This window comes from Clarias gariepinus, chromosome 26, assembly GCF_024256425.1.
Source record: "Clarias gariepinus isolate MV-2021 ecotype Netherlands chromosome 26, CGAR_prim_01v2, whole genome shotgun sequence".
In the NCBI taxonomy this organism is placed as follows: Eukaryota; Metazoa; Chordata; class Actinopteri; order Siluriformes; family Clariidae; genus Clarias; species Clarias gariepinus.
This window is the reverse complement of record NC_071125.1, coordinates 3,428,968-3,441,512: the sequence shown is the minus strand read 5'-3', so window position 1 is coordinate 3,441,512 and position 12,545 is coordinate 3,428,968. Positions and strand designations below refer to the sequence as shown.

The window sequence follows — 12,545 nt, the reverse complement described above, 5'->3', positions numbered from 1 at the left end:
TTAAACATTATCCATATATAAGGGTAAGTCAAAAATTATTTGCACACTGGCTGTAGAATTTATTTTAGTTAACTTTTTTAAAAGACAAATGCATCATTTTTCTATATCATCTCTTTGCTTTTCAATACACTTTGTCCATCTGTCACAAGCTCACGTATTCCTTCAAAAAAAAAAGTTTTGCATTCTGAGCTGCGAGCCACAGCTGTCTTTACTTCTTCATCAGAAGTGATGTAACTGGGGAAAGTCCGGTGAAGTAAGATCAGCACTATAGAGATAACGCTTTAACACCTTTGTTGCACCTCTGAATGTTGACGGTGTGGGCAGAGGTGCCCGTCACGGCGGTGTGTGCGAACGTGCATCGTCATGCAAGATCACGATGCCCTCGGATATCAGTCGTCTGCTTTTATTTCGAAGTTTAGGCTTCAGCTCCATAATAAGCATCTCACTGTAATAAGCACTGTTGATTGTCTGACCTTTTTTTTCTGTTAATGTTCCAATCCAATCCTTTGCAAATCCCAGAAAACTGTAAGCATTGATGAATTTTCCAGCTGATGGTTGACTTTTTTTTTTGGTTGAGGATGCGTCCGTTTCATACTCTGCCATTTACTGTCAGGTTCATAGTGATAAATGGGTATCTCGTCACCAGTAATGATTCTCTTAAAGAAATTCTCACCTTTCTTAGAGTATCGATCCCAATTTTGTTTGCAGAAATAAAACACTTTCTCCATACTGTGTCTTTGATCAATAACGGCACCGGGTACACCCTTAGACCCCCAAAAAACTAATCACTGCACGCTGAGAGCAGCGGCTTTCATGCAAATCACAGGTGGGGCGTTCATTTCTACTCGCACCGCGGTTACAAATGAACTGATGTAACATGTTCACACCTGCGCAGCAGTGACTGGGGAGACAGCAGCCTTGAACGGAAAGCGCTGATAAAACAGTGCGGGCAACAGACGTTTTAATATACCCGGAGTGCGGATAATTTTTGACTCACCCTCATGCTAACTGTTACTGGTTTTCACACACCGTTCTGTTTAAAAATGATATGTAACAACACTTTCATTCTGTCTTCAACGCCAGGGATTGTCAGCGGAGCAAATAGATTATCGCTCTAACCGTCCTTGGAAGTCTCTGAGTCTATACGTGCGCCGCGCGATCCTCCATCTGTCATAACGCCACCCGTGTTTAGCTGATCCCTGAGCACTTCCCCCATCATCCAAATGCTGTCAAGCTTTCCCACCATTCCACTGTCTCATCTGATTAATTACGGGCCTATTTTAAACTTTACCAAATGCCACAACGCAACACCGGCCAATACGGCTAATTAATCAAAGCTGTCCCAGATTCATGAGACTTTTCATGCTCTGCAGTTGCATTCTCTTTTCTATAATGCTCATTTAGTAATTAGGGACGTTTAATTGTCTGCTTTGAATTATCGTTAGATGTTAATGCGCCTGCATTGTTCTACTGTCATTCCACATTTCTGAATAACGATAACGACCTTATTGTTATGCATTGTGGTAAGGATTATACACGTCACTTCATTATGTCCGAAAATTGCCTTAGACGCCCTTTAATTAGGTCTTTAATCAGTGTGTATTAATAAGGTGTTTGAAGGAGGTGGGGTCGATGTGTCTGAAGGTCTGTCTAGAGGAGGTGTGGCCAATATGCTGGAGGTGTGGCACCTGTGTCTGTGTGATTATATTGACAAAGAAGGCATGGTCTGTCGAAAAACTGTATTAAACACATTTTAAATAAGGGGGTGTGGCTTCCTTCTATTCCAGTTTAGGAAGGCGTAACCTTTGCATTTTTCACATCCGTAATTTATTTTTTATTTTTTGCAGTCTGGACATAAAGGACGAAACCGTCCTTTGCCCATGCCGACCGCTCGTTTATATTTTAATAGTGTGAGCCCTTCCTTCCCAGAGACCTGTTTTCCCTCTTTGATTTTGAAGCAGAAAGATTAAACATCAGACACTAACCAAAAAAAAAAAAAAAAAAAAAGGGAAAACGGCAGAACGGGGGGTAAACGAGGCATTCGGTGTTGAGTGCCAGCTCGTGCCACAGATCTGAGGCCTATTTGATGTCGGCAAAATCTCATAGGCTGAGTTGCACCGTGGGTGTACGTGCCGCTGTGCGAAAGGTGAGGTGGTGCATTTTTTTATTTATTTATTTCTTCTTCTTTTTTTTTAGGGTTTGACCACATTAGGGACGCTCTAAGTGCTTTACCGCTCTGGGTTGGAACAAGGAGGCGGCGGGTGAATGAGACAGGGTTAAATTGAAGAGAGAGAGAGAATGAGAGACGGGAGGGAAAGAAGGAGAAAGGGGAACACGGAGGAGGGAGAGGCGGCGGGAAAGGGAGTGTGAGGGAGATGAAGAATGTTTAGAAAAACAAGTCAGCCTCCTCAGAGGATTCCAAACCTTATTTGAAGTGTGTGTGTGGAGATACACACAGATCGAATGTGTGTGTGTGTGTGTCTGTGTGTGTACTCTTGGACTGCACCACTCTTGAGATTTTATATGAGTTTATATGACTTTTATATGAGTTGAGAAACTCTCAGCACCCCGCTGCTCAGGGTTCAAACTTGACTCATTTTCTTCCCAATATCTCATAATGGCTGAAACGTAACATAGAAGGGAGTATCTCGCTCGTAGGCAGACCGTGTGTTTTCCTCGTATACATCTACCAGCCCATTTTCTTTCATGTTAGGCTCATACGGAAAAACCCGCGTGCCTCGAGTGTTAGATTCTGTCTTGTTCCGCAACACTGAAAATCTGAACATACGGCAAGCTGTTAGACGTTTAATAACAGTACTTGGGAAAAAAATGTCATCGTGAAACTCTAACAAACCGAGATGTAGTGCAGACGCTTTGATGGAATTGTATACAGCGGTGCTGTTGGGGTCTTGAATCTGATGGGTTGGCAGGTGTTGATGAATTTTCCACGACAGCAAGTTACAGGTTTGCATCAACATGCACATTTGAATCCATTAGCAGTAACAACCCCTGCAGTGTGTAATTGTTGATACGGGGAGGTTTTATGTTTATCTAAGTACGTTCCAGTGTTAACCCTTCCTAACAGTTCAAGGAGCTTAGTCAGTAACTCAATAACAACAAATGATTACATTATGTATTATGGATCATGAGCATGGGTTCCAGGGTTGGAGGTTCGAAACTGACCTCCGGTCTGTGTGTGTTTGGTGGGTTTCCTCTGGTTGCGCCATTTTCTTCCAATGTGTCCCGAAGACATATGTATTAGGCTGGTTGGTGTTGCCCCTCAAGTGCGACTCCAGTCCAAATGACCAAATCATTCACTGATAACAAATGTGTACTGAAACACGGTATAGACAACCATGTACATCTTCTTTATTTATACGAGGGCTGTTCATGCATGAAGGCATAAAACCAACCGATATTTAGTGATGACTTCAAACACTGGACTGTGATGAGACTCTCAGCCTCAGTAAAACATTTAAATTAAAAGAAGACCGTACGTCCATGGATGATGATCCCAGACGAGGTGGTTTGGAGCAGTGGAACGCCTGATCTTTAAAAACTGACGGATAACTTGTCGAGAACCCGAGGAAGAGATGCATCTGTCTGTGGGAACCGTACACACAATCATAAGTCCCGGTTTGATTTAAACCTTCTATAATACACTCAAGTTGGATCTTTGGTGTGTTTTTTTTTAGCCAATCAGGAAATAGACAGGATGATAACAAGTAAATTCCATCCATCCATCTAGGAACCTCTGTAGTCCAACTGGGGTAGAGGAGGTCAATGGTGATTGCTATTGTATTTATTTACAACAGTGGTAGAAACTCTGGTGGACTTTCACAAACTCATTCACACACTATGGATAATTTGGGAACGCCAATTATTCTAATCTGCATGTCTTTGAACTATGGGAGGAAACTGGAGTATCCAGAGGAAACCCACCAAGCACACGGAGAACATGCAACCTCTATGCACACAGACCCAACATGGGAATCGAACCCTGACCCCAGAGGTTCAAGGCGACATTGCTAACCATTAAGCCACCATGCCGCCAACAAGGAAACTGGTAGACTGTTTTATTTACAGTATATTGAATTTTTAGTCCAGTATTGAGCAACAAAAACCGGTAATGTAGTGATACACTTTCTGTTGGGCCAGGAATGTTGCTGATTTTAACTAGAAAACAATAATGAAAGTGCTTATCAGGTCAACCTGAAAATAGGCTTTCATTATAACACCAGTGTTGATGAAATCTGGCTAAAAAATTTTCAAACCTTTTTTTCCAGCATATTAAAACCTTTAAGTGTTTTTCCTTAGTGAAGAAGTAGCAGACTAAAACCAATCAAAACTGCATCCAGACAAAGCCGTTGGAAATATACCTAATGAGCGTTCAGTCTAGAAGTGTGTAAATCACTGAACCTTGGCTAATGTCTTTTTCTTTGCTCATTTCCTTCTTTTCTCTTTCCTTCTTTTATGTTTTTTTTTTCTTTTCCCAAGTGATGGAAGCGTGTCCACTAAGCAGATTGTGTTCCTCCAGAGACCAACACTGCCCCTCAAGAAGAGACACTCCAAGGTGCCAAACCTTTCAGTTCATCTCGTTTTGTGTGCACACATACACACACACACATACTCACACACAAACACACTCGAGCAGTGTTTTTTATTCCTCAGCTCCAATATCTTTCCTCAGCAGAATAGACAGAACGCTGCTCAAACATTCAGAATGCTGGCTACTATGAAAGTAATTAATTAATGACATTTGTTTCAGTGTTAATTAGTTCCAGTTCAGCACAGAAAACACGAGAACATGAGAACTGACTGTATGTGTGCGACTTGTGAACGTGTGATTGTATAACAGCACCATGGTTACGCCATGCGCCACATTTGTCAACCCTTTCTGACTGAAAGCTAAATATGCAAGGTTTGTATTTAACCTAATCGTGTCATATCGTCTTGCAGAAAATCATCTTCAGAACCCGGAAGAACTCAAACAAGAACTCGGTTAAAGACACGCTGAAAAACAAGAAGAAGAAGAACGCGACGGAGAAGGACCCAGACGATCAGAAGATCCAGGACGGAGTTGGGAAGGAGGCCAAAGACAACACGGAGACGGCAAATGAGAACAATGGCGAAAACGAGGGAAGAGACAACACCGAGACGGATGGAGAGACGATGCAGAAAGAGCAAGCAGATCCAGAGGAAAGCGAAGAGAAAATGGAGGAGGTGGAGGCGGAAGTGAGGAGAGGCTCAGATGGAAAAAAATCAACAAACAGGGAGAAAGAGGAGGCAGAAGATGAGATACACTCTGACGTGATAAACGGAGAGATAGAAGGTGAAGAGGTGGAGAAAAGTGAAGCGGAAAGCTACCACCTGCATAATGGTTTAGATGAGCAAGATCCGTCAACCAATGAGGCGCGAGATGAAATCGGCACTGACGCGGAGGACATCGCTTCAGCCAATCAGGAGTAAGGATTATAGTTAATCCCGTCTCTGATGCCGTGAATGTCACCAAAATTTTATCTGTTCTTGTAATCTGCGCTGAACGCTTTTTGAAGGATTCTCCCTGAAGCTGGGGCTTTTTTTTTTATCAGTATAAGCACTGGACTTTAAGACCACATGAGGATGTGTATTATGTGCATGAGGAGCTCAAGACTGAGGACACTTTTTCTTCTTCTTGCTCTCAACTTGTTCAAAACCGACTAAGCAGCAGATGCATCCAGTGGACTTCAATAACACGAGAAATGGCAGAGACCATTTTTGCGAAAGGCAATCTGTTCTGAAGAAGATATAGTCACCTCCTTTTGTTTACATGTTCAAATAAGAATGCTGAGTCGCCAGATTAGGGGGTTTTTCTAGCTTTTTAGCTACAACTTTTTAGCTACAACTAGTAACCAGTTTATTGGGTCTTCACCTTATAGCCCACTTTGTATGTACAGGGGAATACACCTCAGGATGGGGCACCAGGACAGGCCCAAGCATTACCAAGAGCCATTCAATCAAAAAGTAAACCACATTCTGTTGCACTATCAGAGACCGTTAGACTTTCTACAACTTGCATTAGAAAACAATACAAATGCACATATAACCAGTCACTGGGACCAAGTTTTCATACTAGAACTGTTTAGATTGTAATATCTGGTATTATGAACCATCACATACCTTCATGACCCAATACTAACCACCAAGAACCAACAGAAACTTGACCGGCCACACCATATACTATTTATAAATGAAAAAAGATCCATCAAACTAAGGATCCACTCCTGACCTATTATTACTTTTGATGATTTTGTTGATTTAATAAACATGGTAAAGAAATCCATTAGAAAACAATAAAACCATCAAATGCACAAATACACAGTCACTGGTCCATCAGTTCAATGCTAGGACCATTTACATTGTGATTGTTTAGTATCTTGCAGTATTACAAACCCATGACAAACCACCAAGGGCCAAACAAAACCTGAGCATTCTCAGTCTAGTCCATTAGTGGTGTTACAAACCATTCAAAAGCATTACAAGCCACCAGAAACCTACAGGAGCCTCAACAGAGGACTACCTCCGACCAGATATTACTTTGGTGCCACTTTGGTGATCCCATACAAGTGATAAATGGGGCAGAGAAATCCATTAGAAAACAATAAAACTATTAAATCCATGTAGAGCCAGTCACTGGTCCCATGGTTTAGTGCTAGAACTATTTCTGTTATGGCATTATGAACAGTACAAACTATTAAAAACCGTTACAAACCACCAGAAGCCTATAGCAACCGGACGAGCATCACTCTACCCCATTAATCAATCAAAAGAGATCACTAGAGAACCACCTCTGACCAGATATTACTTTGGTGATCCCATACAAGTGATAAATGGGGCAAAGAAATCCATTAGAAAACAATCAAGCCATCAGATGCACATGGAACCAGTCACTAGTCCCTTGGTTCAGTGCTAGGACCATTTACATTGTGACACTTTAATATTTTGTAGTATTATGAACCAATTACTAACCATCAGAAACTAATAGAAACCTGAGCATTCCCAGACCAGTCCATTAGTGGTGTTACAAACCATCACAAACCCCCAGAAACCTATAGCAACCAGACCGTCACTCCACTCTATTAATCAATTGAAAGGGATCACCAGAGGTCCACCTCTGTCCAGATATTACTTTATTATTCCTTTGGTGATCCTGTAGAATTGACAAATAGGGAAGAGAACTCCATTAGAAAACAATTAATGCACCTAGAACCAGTCGATTGTCCCATGGGTTAAAGTTAGAACCATTTACTTTACCTTCATTGTTTTATGGTATTACAAACTATTACGCATCATCAGGAACCAACAGACTTTTACTCTATGCCATTTTTCATCAGAAAGGGATCACTACAGCACCACATCCGACCAGATATTCCTCAAAAAAACAGTCTAGCCACCAGCAGTAGGTGGATTAGGCATCTATATGGAGGCTGTACCTGATATATATATATATTTTTAAGTCAATCGTTGTAGCTAAAATGCAGATGTACCTGATAAACTGGCAACTCAGTCTACTGTATACGGTTCTAATCCCACAATGCACACTGAGCAGAACAGTGTTTTGAGTTGTCAGCATTAGAGGAACATTTTGAGGCCAGCTGAAAGAAAGTGTTTCATATTTAGAGACAATCTACGCTGACTCTGCACCGGAGTTTGTTTTTTTTCTTCTTCTTCTTCTTTTGGTGTATTTCTGACTCACCGAGGTAATGAATGTCAAAATCTCCCCGATGTCTGCAAAATCTCCAGAAACCAAAACGAACAGCTCTCAAGAGCATGACAGACAAATGAGGTCCTAATCCTCGCTACCACAAAAGCAACTGTTACCACGCGAGCAGCAAAACATCCATTTCCAGGCACCTCGACTAAACGCCTGTGACCTTTGGAGCATCACAGGATAAGGACGCACCTATTAGCTGAATGTCATGGCCGCTCATTTATTTGTAACATGCGACGGGAGTTGCATTCCGACTCCTGATCCATAATTCATTTTACACTCTGACAGGAGACGTCTGCTGTCTTATGACTCAAAGCGTGAATTTCTGTCGGTGTTAAAGACGTAGCGGTTTCAAAAGAAGAGCTCTTGTCGGTGGAGGTGGGGGAGGGTTTGAAGCTGACGCTGCGTTCCTGCCTGTCGCGGCTGAGGGGATTATGATGAGAAACGACAGCGGGAAGAATTTTTGCGATCACATGATGCTGACTGGAACTTCCCAGACAAAGATTAAGCTCGAGAGTCGAAACGATTTTACACGGGGAATCGCCAGTGACGCTACCGATTAGCACAAGCCTTAATCTGTGCTCGGGAAACTGGCCAACCTAATGTTTTTAATGCTAGTAATTTGGTGTGGTGAGGGGAACAGAATAACTGATAAACCCGTGTGGATTTTGGGCAAGTGTTGTTTACCCACGGTAATTTATCCTGGCTCCTTGTGTCCTCACGGACTGGCGCTTGTTTTCACATTTGGTTCGTTCCTATTGGGATGTGGTGCGTTTCTTTTGTACACTTTTCAGTCTTGCATTTGAACAAAGATAAAAAGTAATATGAGGTGTACCATATAAAGAAGGGTTAAAGACGAAAAGGAATTGTGCTACCATATAGTATTATCATAGCAGTAATACAATTTATTATTGTAGGTAAACAATATATTTCAATCAAGATTAGAAATAATAGAAAACCTCTTAATTTATTTATTTTATTTTATTGGTGTATACAGTATAATTCTTGCATTAGGTTATACGTATCAAAGGATACGCAAAAAATATGTGCCTTATACAGAGATGGACAAATTGCTAGCAAATTTTATGCTAGCACTTTTTATGTTTTTCATTCCATTTCCCATTGAACAAAGAAAAAAATCTTAAATTGTCTTAAAACAAACATTTTTTTTAAAATATATATAGTTTCCACTTTGGAACCTCTGTGGTCCAACTGGGGACTATAGAGGCCAATGGTGACCATTGTATTTATTCCCACCCATGGTAGGACCTCCGGTCAACATTCACACACACATTATTGCTAAGGTTACCATTTAAATACAATCACTGTAGTCTGTTGCTGTAAGTATAGTTCGCCCTACTCGTTCCGTATCGCACCACCTGCTGCACTACATGATCTGGTTAACAGAACGATATTTGCGAACTGTACTTATAGTGTTCACATGAACATAGCATGAGTGATGACCTTTTCTGAATCAGGGGACCAAATCACACCCACACCAGCACCACACACATCTACACACCCTTAACTTTAACACCAACATGGGCAATTTCAAGTTGGCCATCAGCCTTGTACGTATTGATACACTAATAAGGTTTCTTACAAAAGCTTTTACAAATCTAGTATTATAGTTCCATCCAGGCCATGTACTGTACTCAATTCGATTATAAAGCACAAAGGTCAAGTTAGTTGTTTAACTCTAGGCTTTTGTACGAGCCTACTCTGGAACGTGGCCTAGGGTCATCAGTGCCCTTTGATCCCGTAGTCTCTTGGCCTGACATTACCTCACCTTAAACATACAGCGAGAAAGAAAGAATAAAGATGCTATCCAGGACTCGAATAATATATTTCTTGTGATGAGTAAATATAACATGCGACATTGGAAAGTTTGATAGCAGTTATAATTATTAGATATACATTAGAGATTTTTATATAACTTAGCTAACAAACTCGCAAATCTAATGCTGTTATGTTTGTTACGTTAGAACATCAGTGTTTACGACAGATTTTATCATTTGTCCATTTATGTTATAATTTGTTCACAATTCTCTGCTCTTTAGTAACCTCTCAATGGCATATATAATATATGTATATATATATATATATACGTTATAATAGCCATTGAGGGGTTTTATATATATATATATATATATATATATATATATATATATATATATATATATATATATATATATATATATATAGTGTTGCACACCCTATTTTGTCTTTAACCCGTAAATAAACATAGCATTTATTACATTCGGTATCGACCTAGCTGGTGTGAATGTCCGCGTGACGCTTTCCTCGGCTAAACAATGCTAAGTGACCTTTTTTCTTGTGTCTAGTGATGCATCAGCGTAGCTCGCTGGGACCTTTTTGTTTTCACCGTCATGTGATGTTGTCATTGTCCCTCATAATGTTTAATTACCGAACAGAAAAAAAAACGTACTCATTTCGCTCTATTCATCCGCTCGTCCTCAGCTCTTTTTTTTATACCAAACTGATAATTGTTTCGTTCTTCTGACAGGTGGTTAAGTGTACTTTGTGTTCGCTGCCGTCTCGTCCGCCGCGTGTGTAATTCAGGTTGTCTGTCATACACGTTGTCTGTAATGCTGAGATAAGATTGTTGATTAGCAGGCAGGTTTAGAGCGCTCCGTAAATTGTGTCTACCGCAAAAGGGCCTTAACCAAAACCCGACGTTGCTTCGTAGATGCTGGACGTCGAACGGGACGGTAAATGGTTTGTGTCTGCTCGGTGTATAACATGCATACCGCATCCAGTGTTTCTGTCATTTGTTATGCGTACATGCCATACAGTCGTGACCCCGCCGGCTTTCCATAAGGGCGCATTTCCATCTCGGTTCGATTCCACCTCCTCTTGCAAAACGAGGTCGAAGAAAAAAAGAAAAACAAGCGTAGGAGACGAAGCCTAGTGGCATTTACCCCTGCTGTGGCTAATGGACTACTCGACCCCTCATCTGGAATGTTCTTGCCCCTCGTGGACAGAGCTAATATGCACTTTGCTCGTTTTTACGCAACCTTTTCATGTGTCAAAAACTGCAGCGGTGCAGAGAGAGGTCATTACGCATAATAACCCATGGTTCCTTCAGTCCATTTCCTGTTTGCTTTGTTTCCTGGTGTGCTAAAAAGGGACCAAAGCAGAAAGGCTGTAGGAGGTTTTGTCTGCTTTTTGCATCTGTTTAAAAAAAATCTAGGTTGCTCTTGAAAGAAAAAAAAAAAAGTTGTATTTTGGAGGTCAATCGCTTTTTTTATTATAATAGTAATAATAATAATTATTATTGTTGTTGTTGTCCATTGCAGCCATTTGTAAAGCATTATCTCCATAAGAGCAGTCTGTAAGTAATTGGACATGCACTTTTTTTTTTGTCATTCTTTCTGACACACTGGATTTGTAAAATAATTACTACTAAGAGATTAAAGTGCAGACAGTCAGCTTTAATTAAAGAATATTTATATCCTGTGTTAGGTGTGAGATCGGTATTCAGTCCGCTTTTGTTTTTCTTTTCTTTTTGTTTTTTTTTTGTGCATCCATTGTGGACAGCTAAATAACAAAAAGTGTCAGCGTCCAAGTATTTACAGTCTGCATTGAATGTTAATGTCCTCTGTACAATTTGTATAATATAAATATGATTTATTTTGGTTTGCGTTCGAGTAATTCTGACATAAATATTCTAAATATGCTTATTGTACCCTGTTGTTGTTGTTGTGTCCTCATTTACCACCACTCATAAATTAGCCATCTGTAAGTATTGATTTCTTGTGAGCCACGGAAGTACAAGTAATGTTCAGTTCAGGGGTAATTAAGGTGAATGAATTGGTTTCAATCACTGAATCTTTTCCTTCCTAGTCGCTAAAAGTCCGTACATTGCCTAGGTTGTATTTTTTTTTATGCCCCTGATCGATTCGCTCAGGAGACCAGCATTTAAATCAGTGAATTATTTTGGTCTTGACAAAGCTCCACTTCTCAGTTATGGCCAGAATTTGTTCCTGTATCATGCAACAAATTATCATTTAAGACAGTGATTCCTTTCAGTCATTATCTTCTATTAAGGATGTGTCGTTCATGAATGATTCATTTTTTTGAACGAGTCTTTAACGCGACTCAGTAGAACGAGTAGTCCCAGAGAGTGATTCGTTCATTTTCTACTGGGCGCATGCGCAAAGCATCGCAAAACCTCCATAGGTTATATACAGGAAACAAAATTGAGCAGTTCTTCTCATGAGTCTTCTAGTCCAAGTCGTTCATTCTTTTGTCACATGACTCCTATAAACATGTCACAGGACAAAAGAACGAACGATTTGGACCAGAAGATATGAGAGGTGAGCTGCTCATTCTGTTTATTATAATATGTCCTATAATATGTCTATAATAATATTACTAGAACTAAAGCCAAATGTGTGTATGTACACGTGTTGGGGTCTGTTTATTGAACTTTTTTTTATTATTATTTCTGATCAAAAGAATGAAATGAACTTAATGACCCCAAAACGATGCGTTCATTTTGATGAACGAGATTCAAAGAACCGAGTCACTAAAATAATCTAAACTTCCCCTCACTTCCTTCTATCACATTCTGGTAATCAGTGAACGGACTTAGTCATTCCTGACATTCTCTCATATGGGATTTTTAATAAGGAATAAATGCATAAGATAAATAATAATAATAAAGGATAAAAATTGCGTCATGATTTGGACATGATTAAGATTATTTCAGTGAATCAGTGTTTGGTAGGTGATGCTTCTTAGTCAAATAAAAAACCAAAATCCTGTCTAT

At 40.1% G+C, this 12,545-nt stretch overlaps 1 protein-coding gene across 2 annotated transcripts in view; it reads left to right on the top strand.

Moving 5' to 3' along the window:
* Nucleotides 1–7,130, top strand: part of LOC128514368 (raftlin-like) — a 101,139-nt gene extending 94,009 nt beyond the window's left edge. For both annotated transcript variants that reach the window (XM_053488189.1, XM_053488188.1), the window contains exons 10-11: nt 4,498–4,573; nt 4,960–7,130. In XM_053488189.1, the coding sequence (XP_053344164.1) occupies nt 4,498–4,573; nt 4,960–5,469 (586 nt within the window). In that variant the 3' untranslated portion in view covers nt 5,470–7,130. The remainder of the gene's footprint in view (nt 1–4,497; nt 4,574–4,959) is intronic.
* Nucleotides 7,131–12,545: the final 5,415 nt, after the last annotated feature.